Source organism: Anneissia japonica, unplaced genomic scaffold, assembly GCF_011630105.1.
Source record: "Anneissia japonica isolate Jap-2015-1 unplaced genomic scaffold, ASM1163010v1 scaffold2236_len207018_cov178, whole genome shotgun sequence".
Taxonomy (NCBI): Eukaryota; Metazoa; Echinodermata; class Crinoidea; order Comatulida; family Comatulidae; genus Anneissia; species Anneissia japonica.
This window is the reverse complement of record NW_022746879.1, coordinates 33,082-53,522: the sequence shown is the minus strand read 5'-3', so window position 1 is coordinate 53,522 and position 20,441 is coordinate 33,082. Positions and strand designations below refer to the sequence as shown.

Genomic DNA, 20,441 nt, shown 5'->3' with positions numbered 1-20,441 from the left:
TTTCTCTTTGTGGTAATTTTCTTAGCATCTTTCTTCGCTTCTTCTAACCCTCATTTAATGGTCTTTTTACCTTGATCTATTTCACTTTATTATTACTTATCATGATTATAATCATTATTTTATCATCACCATCATCATCATCATCATCATCAACATCGTCATCATTATTATCCATATTACCATCAATATCATTAGCATCAACACAACTATTTTATGTTGAAATTGATGATAATTTAAAGATGAAGATGAAGGAATATTTAAAAATGTTGACATAGTGAAGATAAAAGAAGAAAAAATAATGAATATAAAATTAAGATAATAATGCCAATAATATTAAAAAGGTAATCTCAAAATGAAAATATAGATGTGAATACAGGTTTTAAAAATTGATGAAGACGATGTTGAAGCTTATGATATGGAAGAGAAAGTTAAGAAAAATTCGATAAAGATGTAAATCAAAAGAGAAAGTCGTTGATGAAAGTGGTGAGGATGATGAAAAAGTAGAATTAGAGGATAATGAACATAAAGTTGACATGAATATGACAATGAACAAGATGTTGCATATACACGATAATGAGCATAAAATTGAAGGTTAGATGAATAGTGAAATGTAAGATTACATGAAGTCTAAGGGAAAAGGAATTTTTAAAAACAGAGATGAAGTTGAGAGTGAAGATAAAGACAACTATACATTGTTGCCTAATGCAAATACATAAATCATCCAACCTTTCAACGTGTTGCTTGATGTGTTACCAATAATGGACGTAGAATAAATACGATAAAGATAAACATCATAAGCAAAAGTAGGCAACATAAAAAGCAGGCCAATCGCTGATAAAAATACCAGATAGCTGTTACTGTATATTGCATTGAGTCCAGGATGAGGCGTTGGTGAATCTGATGACACTGACTTACTGGAAGTCTTGAGAGGAATAATAACCGCAGCATTAATGATACCAATTCCCACCAACGTGATAACAAGACCGTACATTCCACTCAAAATCCTACTCGCTTCGAATCTAAAAAAATAGTGATCAACAATAGCTTTTAAGAGGTTATAGGATATACATTGTCCTAGACTGTTAGAGGCCTATAAGGCACAACTGTACAAAAACATACTGTACAACAATGATTTATTATTACAAAGTAGGAATATAAGATAAAAAAGCTCAGGCGTAGTCCTCTTACATGTATAAGATATACAATATGATATATAAAGTAATGGTTGATATACACCTGTGGCGTATCCAGGAATTCAAATACTGTAGAGGGGCCCAGGAAGGTACTTTCACAGAGAAGGGTCTATACCAGCTCAGTCCCATCATAGTTGGGGCTCAGCTAAGAACATTAATGGCACCTCCAGATGGGCGGATTGGCAGTCTCAGACTTAATTTTGAATATATTAAATTTTCGTTTTGTGGTGAAAATAAAACTTGTTTAAGGGGCCACACTAATTTTCTTTTTTGATAAGCAAACTTACCAACTGGAGGTGTTCGGGTCAAGGAACAGGCCGCATAGTAAAAATTGCGGAACACACGTGGCCCGCTGTGATTGCAGTACCTGATGTTGTGATCTAAAAAAACTGATAAACTTGCGACATCTATATTAAATATATTATTTTATATAGTTGTCTCAGCTCATAAATAAGTACATGTTTTTTATAATTGATAGTTGCATTAGCTTACTTGTAAGGATCCTTATTATTTGACATTTGAATCTCATTTTGATGGTTCCTTGAAAACGAGGGCGACGATGATGAAGAACGTGTGGATGCGAAAGTGGACGAAGAACATGGCAAAAATGATGAGGAAGATGACTGCTGGATACTTAGATATCCAGACATGATAAATTTTGTTCTGACTCTAGCAACTGAAAAAAATTGTTAATGTCAGTCAATCAATATCGTTCCATTTATATGGCACCATGCCATCAACCGAAAAGAAATTAAACAATATAAACAAACATTATTATTATCAAGTATCTTGTGATATGCTTTTCATCAACATCATAATCATGATCAGCATTATCATTAATCTGATATCAATCATTATCAACATCAATGTTATTACTTACATATTATTATTATTATTATTATTACTATTATTATTATTATTATTATTATTATTATTATTAATTATTTTGGAAAAAGATATAAACTAATTACATAAACGATATTTTAAAATAGATAGTAGCTGCCGGAAAGACGCAAAAGTACGGTGTTATTATTAATTTTTTTAAATTACTTCGAAATGTATCCCCCTGACATACACATTCTACTACGCTCACTCTACTATCTACGCTCAATGTACTTTCAGCCATAGCGTTTCTCATAGAATCTCGTCGGCAGATAACCATCGACGCAAAGTGTGCATAGAAATGGATTTATTACTTCTTACTGGCTGGTTGGTTGGTTAGTTTGTTGGTTGGTTGGTTGGTTGGTTGGCTGAATGGTTGATTGGTTGGTTGGTTGGTCGGTCGGTAGAGCCGAACATCGGCAACCGGATTTGTCTGCTTTTCTTTTGCTTACTTTACCTTTCTAGCTCCAGTTGTATCAGACGTTAATTTTTTTCGTCTAATAAACGCTCCCTAAATGACTAAGACAACTAATAGAACCAACATCCTTCTCAAGACACTCTATTAATATTCTATTCCAGTAGAATTACATTTATTTTACATCCTGATAGGATCAAGAATTCTTTATGACTACCTCGGTCTTACTCATTGGATCCCTTTTCGGCAAACTTCTGGGCCACCAATAATAAACTGCGACATCTATATAAACTATATTCCTAACAATGTCAACTCCTGTTAAAAGTCAAGTTGAATGAGACCACCTCGGTCTTACAACTTGGGACCAAATTGAACAGCTTCCCTTATGATTGTCTGGAGTATTACTTATCAAAACAGATCCTCTATAGATATACTTACACTACCTCAAAATACGAACAGAAGGTTGGCGACGCGTTTGATGCTGAACAGGAACTAACTGTATGTGCAATAATTATAATATTGATATAATAATAAGTGGACCACCTGCCGTAAACGTTTCAATATTACTTTCATTTGACAGAAAACACATTTTTCCAAATCATCTAACCATTCGACGCGACCGTTTATGCAGTATACGAAATTGAGAGTGACGTCGAATAACTTCTCTTTGACCTTTGTATTAGTCAGCCTATGCCAAACGCATCAAAATTTCTATAAAACGCTGGCATACGATGAACTATCGATGTTTTTTTTTTTTTTTTTTAACTTTGGGCGCATTCGTAGCGTATTCATAACGTATTGGACGTATAAATAAGTATTAGTAACTTATATAGAACGTTTTGATCTTTATAAAAAACTTACACGAACGAATGCTTAGCGTGTAGCCGGCGTTCACAACTTATGCCCAGCGATAGGCTATGCACAGCGCGCAGCAGCGTATCGCCGATGATCATGTGACGTAGCCTATAAAGAGGCTGCCGCTCGCCGATTCAAAACATAACCGCACTAGACATCGCAGTATCAACGTATTAACATCACACCATTTTAATATAGCTATTCCCCTAAACGCTGCCAGTACGCCATTATACGATAACTGTAGATTAGAAACACGTTCAGTAAGTTTTGTGGTTGTCTGGAACACGTTAAATATGTCTACATAGGTGAATATACGTTGGAGATAAGTTTATTACAAAGTTACATATAAGTTCGAAGCACTTACTCATAGGTTACAAATACGTTTTGACTTTTGAGTAACTTCAAGTAACGTGTGTCAGCGTGTGTCAACGATCGCTTAACTTACCTACAACTTATGGCCCTCGTATGCGGAACGTACGAGCGATACGCTGGCATACGTCAACAAGTTTTGTGCATGCACAACACTTTTCGACGTACTCGCCGTACTAGGACGTATACCAGCGTGCTTCAGCATGCTCTTAACTTACGAAACTTAAAACCCTTTCACATAATAGCGAATAGACCTAACCATAGAGCTATTAAACAACTAGAGTGCTGACAAGATGGCGGAAGAATGCAGAGTTGTGTATGTGTACCATCCAAGATGGCTGCCGTAGGAAAGCGCTACCGCCAGGCTTAGTATACATATTATTACCATAAATAAGCCCTCTGACTGAATATTATTTCCTGTCTCTTATACACATCTCGATGTGTATAAGAGACAGATCTTGTTACGTCAATGATCCTGGGCACTTGACCTTTGGTGACATAAGATAGAGATGTTGCATTTTAAAGATTAACTGCTTTAATGCGGATATTATCAGGCTCTGCGTATTTCGAACATCGAATACATTGCTGTTAGCGCTCTAGTATTCTTATTATATCTCTATGGACCTAACGTATGTCCCGATACGCTCAAATACGCTCAATTTTTTTTGGCAAAAAATAACATTTTTGCGTGAAAGACGAACGCACAACGAATGAAAAACGAATGCTCATCCTACAACTAGCGTCCATTTAACGAATGACAGCGCGTTCGCAGCGTTCGCCCAACGAATGTTCAGCGTACACAACGAATGTCCATCGAATGTCACACGTATACCTAACGTATTGACGCCTTGTAAACGTTGATGTAGGTCGGTATACACTGAGTGTTCGCTGGCCATTCGTTACTCATTAGTTAGACAAACGCTATGAATACGTTATGCATTTGCTATGGCAACGTTTCAGATGGGATTGAACGTGTTTGGACGAACAACAGACGAACAGAAAACGTAAACCCAACGTGCACCCAACGTGCGAAACGTTCAAACAACGAATGCTCACCGTATACATAGCGTATGTAGCAGAACGTTGTCATACGTTCAAAATTTTGAACATGTCCAAAAATTAAAATCGACCCCAGCGTACCTCCGCGTACCCCAACGAACAGCTAACGAATACAACGTATGCCAAACGTATTACGAACGTGTCACGAACGAATGTCAACTTACGCGAACGTAAACCAATATTTTGATAAACGTCGGCATACGTTGGTTCTATACGCTACTGTGTGACTCGACGTACGCCAGCGTATTCGTCATTTCTTCATACGTCGGAATACGCTGGCTAAATCGTCAAGGTGTGACAGGGCCATAAACTTGTGTGATTGTAGAAACTCAAATATTCCTAGTCCTGTTCTGATTGGTCGGTCACTTGTTAAGTTTGATTTACACTGCTCAAAATCCATTCATATATTTCTCGTATTCTGATGCATTTAGTTTCTATGAAAAAGACCATTCACTGAATATTAACACACAAACAAGCCTCCACATCCGCGTTTTCTTCTTCGTATGAGCCAAATCATAATTGGAGGCTTCAGCACAGTAGCTCAACGTGTTTTTGTCTAGAAAGTGCTGTACCAGTTTGTGCAGTAAATTTACAATTATTTTTTTATTTCTATTTTTTTTTAAATTCTATTTTATTTAAAATTTAAACTACGCTAGGCTGACCTTGGAAATAAACTGTTGATGTTTGTTAAGTACAGACATTTTTTTTTAATTCTCGTTGATATTGTTTAATTGATTGATTTAATTTTTCTTATTTACATTTTGTCGAATGTTTGTTTATGGCATCCCTGCTACAAGTATGTTGGTTTTTAGGTGATGCCTCAATGTTCCTTTTAGTTTTTTCGAAATTGAAATGGAAATAAATTTTATTGCATCTGAATCTACAATAAAACTACTAAATCGGTAGACCCCTATTTTGACACCCCTAATTAGGAGACACCCCTATTAGACACTTTACAAGAAACCAGAGGAAATAAAAATCAGTATTTAATATAATTTATATACTTTCATTCATTCATTCATTCATTCATTATTTATTTGGTCCTATATACTTTTGGCCTATATAGGTTTATTATTATTATTATTATTTTTATTATTATTATTATTATTAATTTCTTTTTCCTGCTTTAATTCAATTACTTTGTTTATGTTAATGATCTAGTTTAATTTTTATACTTATGTTCTGATTGTATATACTGAGGGTCCAATTGATCAGCTCAGGCTGGATCGACCACCCTCATAAATTTTTGTTGAAATAAATAAAATAAATAAATATAATATTTAACAATAGCTTCAACTATATTACACATTCTTTGGTCCCTGTATTTATGTGCCAAACAAAATACCGCAAACATTCTGCATCAAAACTTTTTGATTTATTCTAACTGGTTAAGTGTAGTATTGTAGTTGGTCGGTTGGTCGGAATTGACTTTTAATGAGATATAAACACAGTTCTTTTGTACCAATAGGCCTATACTGCAAGCTTTTATTCAGTATAAACTATTCTACTGTACATATATAGGCCTACAATCGACTATTAACTCCAGGTTACTAAGATGTTAGAGTTGAACCCATTCAGAGTGGAGTCAATTCTCTTATCTCTTCTCTCTGGTGTCTGATCACTACTCTATCTGATTCAGTGATGTGGGGTGTTTGCCTATTATTCTTATATACAGTATATTTAATTACAACGAATGATTACACTTTACATATGAAAATGTCAAATATAAAATATATTGAAAAATCGAAAACAGCTCAAGTATTAAATTCTACGAATATAGTTTAAATATTGACACAAAAACATTTTAAAAATTGAATTTATAAATCAATTGATTAAAAAAATTAAAATAAAGAGAGAGAGGCACAGACAAAATTGAAAAGAAATGAGATTTACGATTGTCTGACTAAAAATCGAAATAATAATACTCCAGAGAATATATATAGTATTATGCTATCATTTCTTTTCATCTTTTTTATTCGTTGTAATTAAATTCAGGTTTTAACTGCAATACATTTTTTGAATGTTTTCATTCATCCAGTAAGTGTTTAGTATTAAATTGTATATAAATCAAAAACTGGAACTTACTGGACGAAACATCATTCAACAATAATAATAGTAAGTTCCCGTTTTTTTTTTGTTTTTTTTTTAACAATTTAATTCAATACATTTTGGAAATAAACCTTAAATTGAATTGAACCATCCCAGTGGTCTGCTTGTCATTATAGTACACCTAGGTGAACCTATCTAACATTGACACCAGTCCTATATTTCACTATTAAACAGACTTCTGCCTTCTGTTTACACTGATCTAATATAAATTGGATAACACTTCTGCAACAGCGGCAGCGCACACGTTAGATAATACCTAACGGTGTGTCCAAATGTAATAAAAACATATTTATTCAGAAAGCAACAAAAATGTAAAAATTGCAACCGTTTTAGATTTAAAAAAAATTAAAATTATACATTATCAATAAGATCGGTTATAAAATGTATAAAAAATATAATTAATAAATTAACAATAGGCCTACATGTAGTTATAATATTTAAAAACAATTTAATTCAATACATTTTGGAAATAAACCTTAAATTGAATTGAACCATCCCAGTGGTCTGCTTGTCATTATAGTACACCTAGGTGAACCTATCTAACATTGACACCAGTCCTATATTTCACTATTAAACAGACTTCTGCCTTCTGTTTACACTGATATAATATTAATTGGATAACACTTCTGCAACAGCGGCAGCGCAAACGTTAGACAATACCTAACGGTGTGTCCAAATGTAATAAAAATATATTTATTCAGAAAGCAACAAAAATGTAAAAATTGCAACCGTTTTAGATTTAAAAAAATTAAAATTATACATTATCAATAAGATCGGTTATAAAATGTATAAAAAATATAATTAATAAATTAACAATAGGCCTACATATATAGTTATAATACAGCATAATACTTTTTTCCATTAACTTGGCATTCCAAATTTATCTGTATAAATCATGTGGCTTATTTATAGAGGCGTGCCTCTAATGTTTATTTTTCGCCTTCCTGTTCACTTGTTCACACGCTGTTTATTCTCATCTCACCTAGCCTATTATTTCTAATCATGAAATTGTCACTTTATACTATCTGGCTTTTTCTACCCTCACTCACTCGCCACTGAGGAAGGACTATAGTATTGTCCGAAAGATCTGGTTCTATTTCTGGCTGTTTACTTACGTTTACTTTTTAGCTTGTCGTGTACATATATATATACATATATTATATATATAATAATAATATTATTATTATTATTATACTAATAATAATAATAATAATAAAATAAGCCTAATGTAATATTTATAATAATAGGTCTAATTATAATAAATAATAGTATAATACAACCAGGCATAGGGCTTCATATGTATTATATATTTAGTTTTAATTTGTCCTTCAATACAAAATATTGTATAAATATTATAAATATTAATACTTTCCATCATGCTTCACCTCAATTTATACAAACTACCGGTAATATATTACACTGAACCAAATAATGTCCAGATTTCAAACAGACAAACACTTGAATGGAAAAAGTAAAGGATGAGGAACGGGCCAGTAATGTGATGTATTATATACCACAAATATATTCCATATACTTTTGTCTCTGTTGTAAAGAATAACTGACCGAGTTTTTGTTGATAATGTTCGCCAATCCACAATGCAAAATTTGAAATTGTTAGGAATATTATCATATTCATGTTAAAACGATGTCGTCTTGATCGGTCAATTGTATGTGTTTGCCAGAGCCTAAGCAGGACTGCCTGAGAAATGGGAAAGAAAAAGTACAGGCAAACTGCAATAACATACGTTGTGTACCCATCTGTTTTGTATTGGATGATAAGTGAAACTGTCGTATACATTGTCTGTAAGATAAAGAGACTAAGACAAAACATTAACAGAACTCCATCGTATATGACACTTGAAGTGAATTCCTCTGGTTTTGGGCCACCCTCGCCTTCTCTTTCTTCTAAAAGGTTTGTGTTTATCATACAAATCAAAGAACATAAGGAAAGCAAACCATAAATAATGACCGTTATATTAAAATAATGCCCACAAAGAGGACACAGTCTAATGAACACACATACCCCAAGGGCTATAATAAGACTAAGTACTAGCACGCCCCCTATAATGCCGTACAATGACTTCATAATGGGGTATGTGTGCTTCGAGATGTTCTCGGTGTTCCGTCTGATCACTGTTCGTCCGATATTACTCCACATGCTGCTTAAGAGACACACGGCTATAAAACAGTACTCGACGGCAAATGCTCCTACATACGTTCTGGCAGATCCAACGTCTTGATTATCTGAAATAAATGTGTTCCTTAATGAACAAATACATTAGAATATAATCGCTCAGATGAAGTTTACCGTTAAATTTACTTTCAGTGGTGTTCTATACTTTGTTGTTCACTACATATTGAATCCTTGCCATTGGGTCTTTGGGTAGTAGGAGTTTGAATTGTAAATTTACACACTTTTGTTCCCTTGAAATACCTAACACAGGATAAATAATAGTATGACATTTTTTAACATATATCAATCTCTTTTTGATAATTCAAATGCTTAATTTTATATAAATAATGTTATTATATATACCAATTTTTATTTAGGCCTATCTATTTCTACATAATTTTTGAAAAAAATGAATATTATTATGCAAGACTTTGGAAGAAAAAAAAATAAAACACCTCTTGTACACTTCCTCCCCCCCCCCCCCCGCCGCCCCCCCCCCCGCCGAGTTGTTAAATATTCAAAAATCTGTATCTTATTCACCGTTCCCCAGTTATTCGTCAACAACTTCTTTTCTGTCTTAGAAAAATCAGTTCTGCAACATATCAAAACATTTTTTTCTTTGGAGCCTGGCTTTAATTTGTGTATCTGGAGTATATTTCATATTGTGCGAATTCAATGTTTGACAGCCATACAGGAACAATGCAGGAACTCGGAAAAGGGGAAACCCAGCGCAATATATTAAAATTAAAGGAAGGATTACTGCACAGAACTAATCTTACATTGATAAAAGCAAGTCTGAAAGTTCATAAACAATGTCAGCAAAAAGATTTTCCCAAACCCAGGGGTGGTGCCAGCGGGGGTAACCGGGGGCCCCCGTCGGGGAAAGCTGTCCCCCTGTCGGGAGAAAAAGCACAATTCGTCGGCGATAAAAAAATATCATATGTATTTTTTACCTATTAGTAGACTATAAAATCGATTAAATAAGCCTTTGAAACCCCTAAGTTGTCGAAATTTTCGGGGTCTTCACCCCAGAACCACATTCGGAACCTTTCAATCGAAGCTCGACCACTCCCACTTTGCTTTCTTCATGGAAATCTGGCACCTCTTCCGGGCGTAAAAAAATGTAATTTTATTGTGTATAAATATATAATTATAATAACTCTTAATGTTTTGTCTATTTATGTACCAAATGTTTAATGGATCTGTATTACATTCTGCCTTGAGTTTTTCCCTGAGCTTGGAGATTTGGCGTGCGCTTTATAACCGAAAGGAAGAGGCACAATATAAATGCTCGTACCAATACCAATACTAGTTACCAATCTTAAATACTGGAATGATCTTGATTGATTTCCATTTTTCAGTTTGTTTTCAAATTAAAGTGATAAGTTGACCGTACTTAAAAATATATGAAGTATATTGCGGATGTTTTAGCATGAATAACGTAATGCCATCAGAACAGGGTGATATTTTTCCAGTTAATAAACAACTGAAGAAGTGGCAGTTTTTATTAGGTCGGGGACAGCCAAGGTGATATACTGATACCGAATAAATAGAAGGAAAATATGTCGACTAAAGTCGCTGGCATTAAAATGATATGAAATGAAAATAAAATGACATCGTCGGTCGTTATTCTTCTTACTGTATATTTCCATGTGTAGAATGCTATAGGATACTTGAAATTCTGTTAACTAATATAATTAAAATATTCATACCAGTAATTTATTTTAATGAAATTTTTAGTGTAGCCATTTTACAATGTCATGATTGATTAATCAAGTTTGGTCTAAATATAATAAATTATCATTAAATACGTTTAGTTTATAATATAATTAAACCTCATTAGACCTACCTTGTGCCGATGAATTACAAAAAGGGTGTATCGTAGGGTGTTGATAATCTTCCTTTGTATCATAGACAACAATGTCAAACCAGAATAGAATATCTGTAGCCAGTAGGTGCATGATACCGAACCTGAAGGAATTAGATACATTAGCGCCAAGGTATTGATGAGTGCACATTCAATCTTAAGGAGGGCGAGCGGAAAGATGTTTAAGTAGGCCTTAGTAAAAACCTTCTAAAAATTTATAGAGGCGTTCTATATTTGGTTTGAATTATTAGAGGATGATTGCTTGAGTAATAGGCCTAGGCAGTTTTCGATGCACGACGTTAACCTTAACGTTAACGGATGACGTCATAATTTATTCATCTTGCGTTCCGGAGTACGTTAATTTCAGGATTTTACGTGCTCGACGTACGTTACTTACGGGTTTGCGCATGCGTATTTTGATTTGTTTACAAAAGGGGCGGAGTTATTGCGCTGCAAGTTGGGTACTAAGGTTAACGTCGTTCATCGAAAACTTCCTATTTACACTTAAAAACATCTTTCATTTTTCAAATTCATTAAGTTTTATGATGTATCTTGTACAGCAAATAAAAACTAATTGTAATTGATAAGCCTATATTTATATTCTCTTTTATTTTTCTGCTACATATTAATTTTGTATCGGTTGTATACTTGTATTAATTAAATCATTTTGTTGTTTAGTTTATAACTTGGGTTCATTGAGGTAGGCGGGGTTGGCACAGCGTCCTCTGTTTGGTTTCCAGATCTCGGGGTCGGGACTTTGAGCCTCATGCTGTCCATTCCCGACCGGCTATGCTTAGATACCCCCAGGTTTCATCGTCGTAAAAGTGGCATATTGTCATGTTTCAGCCTTAGATTAAAGTAGGCGCCAGCCTATGGTTTGAAACTTACGTTGCATGGAGTCGTTGGGTCATAGGTTCGTTCATGAACCTTTTTATGCAAACTAAACTTAAAAGTACTCCAATGACGTCAAAAGAGCCACTTGATAGTTTTTGTTAATGACCTTCTATTTTTCTTCAAAAAATATATTTGAATTGAATTCACGTTGGCTAAAGTATAAGATATAAAAAATACTTAGGCCTACGTGGACCCCTTACCTATTATAGATTAAAAATTTTCTGAAACGGACTTGAGAATATCTGTCTAAATAGATGAGTTGAGCCAAATAAAAACACACCCATATGATGCTCTCATATGCTCTGTTGTATGCATTCTCATTAAGCATAATCCCTACACTCATAATCATGTACATCACAGCGGCAAATCCAAAGAGACGGTTTATAGCTTCAAATAAATAAATTGAAAATATAACTAAACTAAAAATTGAAAGATGAATAGAAACTACAAGTGAATAATACGATGTTAATTAATTAATTAATTAATTATGTTAATGGTATTAAGATAATTATGATAGAAGTAGTAAACAAATAAAGCTGAATTTGAAAATAGAGATGGTAAATAAAGATTTTAAAAAGATAGGCCTATTAGAACTTAAAGAAGACGATAACGATCGCTGATGAGGATAGCAAGGCCTATGGAAAAGAAATATTAAAAAGACTTTGATAAAGTTGAAGATGAAAACCAAAAATGTAAAGAAAAAGAAGTTGATAAAGGTGGTGGTGGTGGTGATGATGAAGACGAATAATTAGAAGATAATGAAGATAGAGATGAAGATGGAAATCACAAATGTAAAACGAAAATACTAAAGATAAAGATGGCATTAAAATATCAATGAACGAGATAATAAATGAAACCCGATAATGAACATAAAACTGTAGATTAGGTGAGTAAGAATTAAATGAAGTTTAAAAGATAAGGAATAAAATCATCCAACCTTGTAACGTGTTGCTTGACGTGGTATCAATAATCGACGTAACATAAGTACGATAAATATAAACATCATAAGCGAATGTAGACAATATAAATAACAGGCCAATCGCTGACACAAATGCCAGATAGTTGTTATTATATATTGTATTGAGTCCAGGAGGAGGCGTTGATGAATTAGCTGATGACACTGATTTACTGGGAGCCTCGCCAGGAATAATAACCGCAGCATTAATGATACAAATTCCCACAAACGTGACAAGAAGACCGTATATTCCACTCAAAATCCTACTCGCTTCAAATCTAAAATACATAATCAGCAATGACTTTTAAGAGGTTATAGGTGTCATCTACATTGTTCTATACGGTTAGTTATCTCATACCAGGAACAAGGTATACTAAAGTGGTACGGAATAACGTATTATATCCATTCTTGAGACTGTTTGCTTAGGACATCTTATGGATGTACTCTATCATGTGAATTGTATACCCCAAAAATAAAATTGTACAGAAACATACAACAATGATTTATTATTACAAAGTAGGCATATACGATACAAGGTACAGGCCTTAGTCCTCTTACACGTATAAGATAGACAATATATAAAGTAACGGTAGACATAATGTACACCAGTGGCCCAAGTCAACTCGGCCCCATGTCAACTCGGCCCCTAGTCAACTCGGCCCCAATTTACAGTGCATTTACCAGGAAACAGTGAAATTATTTCACTGTTCTCTGGTACTTGGTTACCAAAAGAGATTTGAATGCAAAGCCAAAATTAAAGATTTTAGATCGTTGCCTTTGTTATTTCTTTTTCATTTATATTACATCCACATAAAAAATAATGAAAACTGCATTAATAAAAATAATATTAAAATAATATTATTAATAACAATATGAAACGATATAATATAACTTAGACTGATGATATAATAATGGCAATTCTTAATGGGTTACTGAAATATTAAATATACATTATATATATGTAAGCCTATATATATATATCTAAATATATATTATATATATAGTCTTATATATATAAATCATGATATAATATATAAAATCTAAACCATCATTATATAAAAAATAAAAAACGAATACCGTGATATGAAATGGATATTTAAAATGACAATAAAATCAATATACATTTTAAGTATACATTGTATGTATATACATACACTTATATACATATACTTACATATATACATTATATATGTATATATTTATATAATATAGGTCTATATATGGGGCATTCCACAGTAATTGCGACATGCATTGAAAAATTTCAAATTGCGTTTTATATATGATGTTTGACATTTTCAGAAAATAGATAAATTGAATTATATGAAACCAAAAAAAAAAAAATAAAAATTATTGATATTTTGGAAAATATTTTACGTTAAATATGGAAAATGCAAATTTTATGTTGCGGACATTACATTTGAATATTGCTTGTATTTTTTGTAAAAAAAAATTTTCATAAAAATTTTGAGTTGGATATGTTTATTAGATGTACTCTTTGTAATTTGTAATGGGTTATATATTTATTTTTATTGTTGTTATTCTTTATTGTTACTCATTATTTTTGTTAGGTGAAACTGTTAATAATTTTTTACCACACCATGTTCTAAAGCGCATAGAGGTATTTTACATTATACGCTATATAAATTGACAATTAAATATTATTATTATATTATTAAAAGAGTGACGGTGACACTGGCAGTTACAGTAGCAGTAGCAGTGACAGTAGTAGTGGCCTGGTTAATTGACACATTGACTGTGACCAACAACGGTAGATATTGAGGGAGTGATGACGACAGTGACTGTAAAGCCGGAAACTCAGTGCACCCGACGGGATTCCTGTCTCTTATACACATCTAGATGTGTATAAGAGACAGGCTATATATATATAAGTTACTGCCGAGGATATAAAATGAGGTGTCAATATTTATTACATACAAACATAATGTTAAGGACCTTAATTTTTTTTAATAGTTAATAATTAAGTTGTGCCTTTCTCATATGGATATTGGTCTTGAAATAAATGGTTACTGTATTTGAAAGCATATTTTGACTTTATTTTTTCATTTACACATGCTTTTATGGCTCTGTTGTAGGTGAGACAAAATTGTAATGTCCGGGACATTTATAAATGTAATGTCCGCAACGCAGATAATCGCTTATATACAACGAAATATTACATATTTTTTTTTTTTTTTGGTATGGCAAGAAGAACTATCTAAATATGTAATATATGAAGGAATATTCGATATTTCAAGAAACAGCACAGGATTTTTGATTTATATTTATGTTGTCAAAAGTCAAGTCGCAATCCTGTAATGTCCGCAACACGGACATAATTCGATTTTACAGTCACACTATAATATTTTTTTTCATTTTTTAATACAGACTTAAACTTCAGTCTGTAAGCAATAATTGACCAAAAAATAAAATGTTTCCCTTCAGTGGTTTACTAGATATAGAATTTTAAATTCTCTTAAGTGTAATGTCCGCAACAAAAAAATACTGTGGAATGCCCCATATATATGTATGTAAATCATGATATATAGGCTTATATCCGTATCTTTATCCAAAATCTTTATAAAAAATATATATTATATATATAGTCTTATATATATAAATCATGATATAATATATAAAATCTAAACCATCATTATATAAAAAATAAAAAACGAATAACGTGATATGAAATGGATATTTAAAATGACAATAAAATCAATAGACATTTTAAGTATACATTGTATGTATATACATACACTTATATATACATTATATATGTATATATTTATATATATAGGTCTATATATATATATATATGTAAATCATGAGATATAGGCCTATATCCGTATCTTTATTCAAAATCTTTATAAAAAATAAAATCAAGTTGGCAAGATAGAGTTCCTTAGCAGCTAAAAGCTGAATTGGGGACACTCTCCACAAACAGCCAATGAGAAACATCAATCAAAAAATTTAAACCCTAGTCAAATACAAAAATAGACTAATCCCCATTCAAATACAAAAATATAGAAAACCCAAGTCAAATACAATAATATAATTACTGTACCTAATAAACTAGCAGGTTTGCTAGGACGACAGTATACGACTCAGTGAAAAGAATTATTGAAATATATGAAATCTAAACCATCTTTATATATAAAAATAATAAGAAACGAATACCAAATATATGGACTTAAAAAAAACACTTTATAACTTTGACCTATCATATTATGTGTATTTAAATACATAGGCCAATATATAATGCATATTGAATATGCCTATAAATCATTAGTATTGTCATTATTATGTTATTATAACGTCATTATCATTAGTTTTTATATTATGCCTTTTTAATTAATACTATTTTAATATTATATTTATTAATGCTGTTGTTATTATTGTAAATGAAAAAGGAATATCAAAGACAAAATCTAAAACACTTTTATTTTGGTATGTTTGGCTTTGCATTCAATTTTCATTTTGGCAAAGTATTTCGTAAATATACAGTAAATTTGGCCCCCGAGTTAACTTTGGGCCGAGTTGACTACTTGGGACCGAGTTGGCTTGGGGCCGAGTTGACTTGAGGCCAAGTTGACTTTGAGACGAGTTGAATTGGGGCCGAGTTTACCTACTTCCAGTAATTTTGTATTGTGAAATTTGACTTTTCCAAATTTGTTCCATCTTTTTAATTTTAGAATAATACATTGTATTATTATTCTATTTTCTTTTTTTTTTTTGTCTTTGCCACACACATTTTATGTTTTAAAATTACGTTCACGGGCCGCGGTCGTATAGTAACACATTGTCGTCGGAGCGCATGTGGCCCGTTGTGATTGTAGTATCTGTTATTGAAATCTAAAAAATACATCATCGTTCTAAAACTTAAAATCTTTCCCCCCTGACCCGCTCTACGGGGATTTTCATGACCATAGTTCGTTCACCTTGGTCTTACTCATTCCATGGACCCCTTTTTGGAAAAACGTCTGGGCCACCAATGATAAACTGAGACAATTGCAGACCTGCCAGCTCACCCGATCCTGTCGGGTGTCACCCGATATTTCAACAAATCTCCAGTTCACCCAATGGAATGTAATTTTCACCTGATTTCACAGACCACCCCCCCCCCCCCCCCCCCCCCGAAAAAAAACACTCCGATTTATGCATACTGTAAATTGATTGATTTGATCGTTATTACTCAATGTATTTGCCACCTCCTCGCTTCGCGGTGCAATAAACAAGCAGCAATTTTCAATTCAAATGTCGCCACCAACGGCCAATGATTTGTAGTTACCTGACTTTTTTGGTATCTTCCATCATCTTAATTCTGGAAACCTCTGGATTTTTTGGTAAATTTTAAGATTTTTTTAAGATTCTTAAAAAAATCTCCAGATTTTCATGACCCAAGCAAGGGTTGGCAGGTCTGCAATTTAGTATATAACTTTATAACATTTAATTCCACATTTTATTTATTAATACGGAGCCCCTAAAGGGACATGGTTAGAGAAAATATTAAACTATTTCGTTTCCTTGAAATATTATTTCGTTCCCTCGAAATATTATTTCGTTCCCTCGAAATAATATTTCGTGTATGGTACGCCCACAGTGCCTTCAGCGTCGGTTGTTCGTCAGGGGTGGCGCCAGGATTTACCCGACGGGGAGCCGAGGTCTCCGGCTGGGGGTTCCGATGCCTCTGACGAGGGGTCAGATTTTCCCGACGAAAGCAAAGTGGGTGTGGTCGAGATACGATTAAAAGGTTTAGACAGTTTGACAATTTAAGGGTTTCAAAGTCTTACTTAATCGATATTAGAGTCTACTGTAATATGTAAAAAATACATAAAATTTTTGTTTCTCCCCGACGAATTTTGTTTTTTCTCTATGACGGGGGAGGGGGCGCAACTCTCCGTGGTCCCTATAGTATCTGTCTCTTATACACATCTAGATGTGTATAAGAGACAGTACGCATCCTGATGTCGGAATAAATGAACTATCTAAGCCCACTGTAGCCTAAATTCAGCCCTTGCGTTCTCATAGGATCTCGTCGGCCAATGACACTCGGCGCAGAGTGTGCACGAAAATATATTTATTAGGGCAAAACAAAATGTTGTACAGTATTGCCCTTTTGGGTCTAACTTTACATAAGCAGAGTGTGCGAGGATAGCCTGTCTCTTATACACATCTAGATGTGTATAAGAGTATACACCTAATACTATAGGGACCCCGTCTGCTCCCCCCACCTCGTCAAGAAGAAAGAGCACAATTCGTCGGGGAGAAACAAAAATTCTATGTATATTTCAAACGAAATATTATTTCATTCCCTCGAAATATGATTTCGTTCCCTCGAAATATTATTTCGTTCCCTCGAAATAATATTTCGTTCCCTCGAAATAGTTTAATATTTTCTTTAACCATGTTCCTTTAGGGGCTCCGTATATTAATTAAAAATTGAATTAGTTTACTTGTAAGGATCCTCATTATTTGAATTCTGAACCTCATTTTCATGGTTCCTTGAGGACAAGGGCGACGATTGTGAAGAATATGCCGATGCGAAATTGGATGATGATGAAGCATTCAACGTTGAGTGTAAGTCGGCAGAGTATGATGAGGACGGCGGCAGTGATGAGGAAGATGAATGCTGGACACTTAGATATGCAGACATGATAAACTTTGTTTTGAATCTAGCAACAGACAACATTATATTGTAAATATGTATTCAGTCAATACTGATCCATTTATAAGTCGCATGCCATCAGACTAAAGGAAATGAAACTAATTACACTTATCACCAAGTGTCTTGTGAAGTTTCGAAACTATTTTTCTATTCTGGTAAATCTATTATCCTTGCTTCATATGTGTTAATAAAATCATTTTAATCGCAAAGTATTCAAAATGCCTCTACAAATATGGAAAACATGCCAATCATTTGCAACGATCATTTGCCAATGATTTATCTGCAAGCCAAATATAAGACCGAATTACTAATAACTTCAATAGTAGGATAGAATCTATACTTTATTTTACTATAGAAAAGAGAAAATATATAGAAGTATAAATTTTAGGAAAGGAGATAAATAAAATATTATGTAATATATGAGGCATTATGATATCATGATTGTGATGAATATGTGGCCGGGTTACAAAAGAGTATCTTCATCAATTTCATATTAATCATTATCAACATTATTATTATTATTATTATTATTATTATTATTATTATTATTATTATTATTATTATTATTATTATTATTATTATTATCGTTATTATAATTATTAATTATTTTGGCAAAAGACGAAACTATATATAAAACAACATTTTAAAATAGATACTATAACTGCCGGGAAAGACGCAAAATCATATTATTCATTTAAAAAAGTTATTTAAAAGTCATAGTATATCCCTCTGGCATACGCATCCTGATGTCGGAATAAATGAACTATCTAAGCCCACTGTAGCCTAAATTCAGCCCTTGCGTTCTCATAGGATCTCGTCGGCCAATGACACTCGGCGCAGAGTGTGCACGAAAATATATTTATTAGGGCAAAACAAAATGTTGTACAGTATTGCCCTTTTGGGTCTAACTTTACATAAGCAGAGTGTGCGAGGATAGCACAGCAAAAGGTCGAGGTTGATTTTTTTTTTAAACGGAATCCTATCTTATCTATCTGAAAGTACTACAAAGAACTAGAGGAAGCCCTTCAAAAGAACTTTAAAAGGTAAAGGTCGTTCGTATCGCAAGCGTGCTGCGTCTATTCCAAATGTATTAGGGCGCCACCTACCTCGTGGTAGTACCCTTTTTCGTTTCCTGCGTGTATGCAAAATCAGGGCAGTCGTACCTCTTGCTATTCTATACTTTTTGGCTGAATCAACAACAAACCAAGCTCGAGCGGCGCTCAAATCTAAGCACTGTCCAGGATTGTAACTCCTCTGCTTTCTATGTTTCTTATATACAAGCAAAGTGCAAATTTTGTGAATTTATGTAGTATGTTATTCCTGTAAGACAAAATTTTAGGGCCCAGTCGCTGGCCTAACTAGATATTGGACTACATGACCAAAAATAATGTAACTCATTTGTATTCACATTTTAGAAAGAAATTGACACTGACGACACTTCAATATTTTTTAACAATCTAATAAAAATGTTTAGATAGGTTCTCAGTTTTTAAAATGTTTTTTTATTTTTTTTTTTTTTATTAATGAAACACTTTTTGGCCTTTTGAATGCCTGCTCTAGTTATTTTTTTTATGGTTAAACGCAACGAAAAGATCCTGAATTTTGTGCTATTTAAATAAAGTGATTGATTGACTGACTGACTGACTGACTGACTGACTGACTGACTGACTGACTGACTGACCGACTGACAGACTGACTGGCTTGCTAGCTGGCTGGCTGGCCTGCCGGTTGTTTGGTTGGTTGGTTGATTGGTTGGTTGATTGATTGTTTGAATGATTGGCTGATTGGTTGGTTGGTTGGTTGTTTGGTCTGTTGTTGGTTGATTGATGGATTATTTGAACCGGGTTGGTTTGGTTGGTTTGTTAGTTTGTTGATTGGTTGGTAATGGTTTGCTGGCTGGCTGTTTGGTTGGTTGGTTGGTGTATTGATTTATTAATTTGAAAAATAGAACCAAAAAATTATGGTCCTAGCAACTTACGATTATTATATGAATATCAGTAAATATTCT

At 33.2% G+C, this 20,441-nt stretch overlaps 3 protein-coding genes across 3 annotated transcripts in view; all 3 read right to left on the bottom strand.

Annotated features, from left to right (window-relative positions):
* LOC117120333 (proton channel OtopLc-like) overlaps positions 1 to 1,861 on the bottom strand; it is a 6,762-nt gene extending 4,901 nt beyond the window's left edge. Inside the window, exons 1-2 of the mRNA XM_033265359.1 lie at positions 1,686 to 1,861; positions 727 to 1,019 (exon numbers count right to left, since the gene is read on the bottom strand). Of these exons, the coding sequence (XP_033121250.1) occupies positions 727 to 1,019; positions 1,686 to 1,843 (451 nt within the window). The 5' untranslated portion in view covers positions 1,844 to 1,861. The remainder of the gene's footprint in view (positions 1 to 726; positions 1,020 to 1,685) is intronic.
* A 6,308-nt stretch (positions 1,862 to 8,169) lies between these two features.
* LOC117120324 (proton channel OtopLc-like) lies at positions 8,170 to 12,190 on the bottom strand. Its single transcript, XM_033265346.1, has 3 exons — positions 12,017 to 12,190; positions 10,905 to 11,026; positions 8,170 to 9,126 (listed from the first exon to the last, which is right to left on the bottom strand). The coding sequence occupies exons 1-3, from the start codon at positions 12,169 to 12,171 to the stop codon at positions 8,297 to 8,299; spliced, it is 1,107 nt and encodes a 368-aa protein (XP_033121237.1). The 5' UTR covers positions 12,172 to 12,190; the 3' UTR covers positions 8,170 to 8,296.
* Positions 12,191 to 12,410: 220 nt separating this feature from the next.
* LOC117120332 lies at positions 12,411 to 19,596 on the bottom strand. Its single transcript, XM_033265358.1, has 4 exons — positions 19,540 to 19,596; positions 18,222 to 18,440; positions 12,754 to 13,049; positions 12,411 to 12,451 (listed from the first exon to the last, which is right to left on the bottom strand). Exons 2-4 carry the CDS (start codon positions 18,419 to 18,421, stop codon positions 12,411 to 12,413), a joined length of 537 nt encoding a protein of 178 aa, XP_033121249.1. The 5' UTR covers positions 18,422 to 18,440; positions 19,540 to 19,596.
* Between the last annotated feature and the right edge of the window lie 845 nt (positions 19,597 to 20,441).

Excerpts from the sequence above, each read along its gene's own strand:
- LOC117120324 (XM_033265346.1), bottom strand. The coding sequence starts at position 12,171 with ATGTACATGATTATGAGTGTAGGGATTATGCTTAATGAGAATGCATAC. Across the intron at positions 11,027-12,016 it reads AAATTTTTAATCTATAATAG|GTTCGGTATCATGCACCTAC; the intron begins GTAAGGGGTCCA and ends TAATTCCTTCAG. Across the intron at positions 9,127-10,904 it reads TTGTAATTCATCGGCACAAG|ATAATCAAGACGTTGGATCT; the intron begins GTAGGTCTAATG and ends CATTTATTTCAG.
- LOC117120332 (XM_033265358.1), bottom strand. The coding sequence starts at position 18,421 with ATGTCTGCATATCTAAGTGTCCAGCATTCATCTTCCTCATCACTGCCG. Across the intron at positions 13,050-18,221 it reads AATAATGAGGATCCTTACAA|ATTTGAAGCGAGTAGGATTT; the intron begins GTAAACTAATTC and ends TATGTATTTTAG. Across the intron at positions 12,452-12,753 it reads GTCAAGCAACACGTTACAAG|GCCTTGCTATCCTCATCAGC; the intron begins GTTGGATGATTT and ends TCTTTTCCATAG.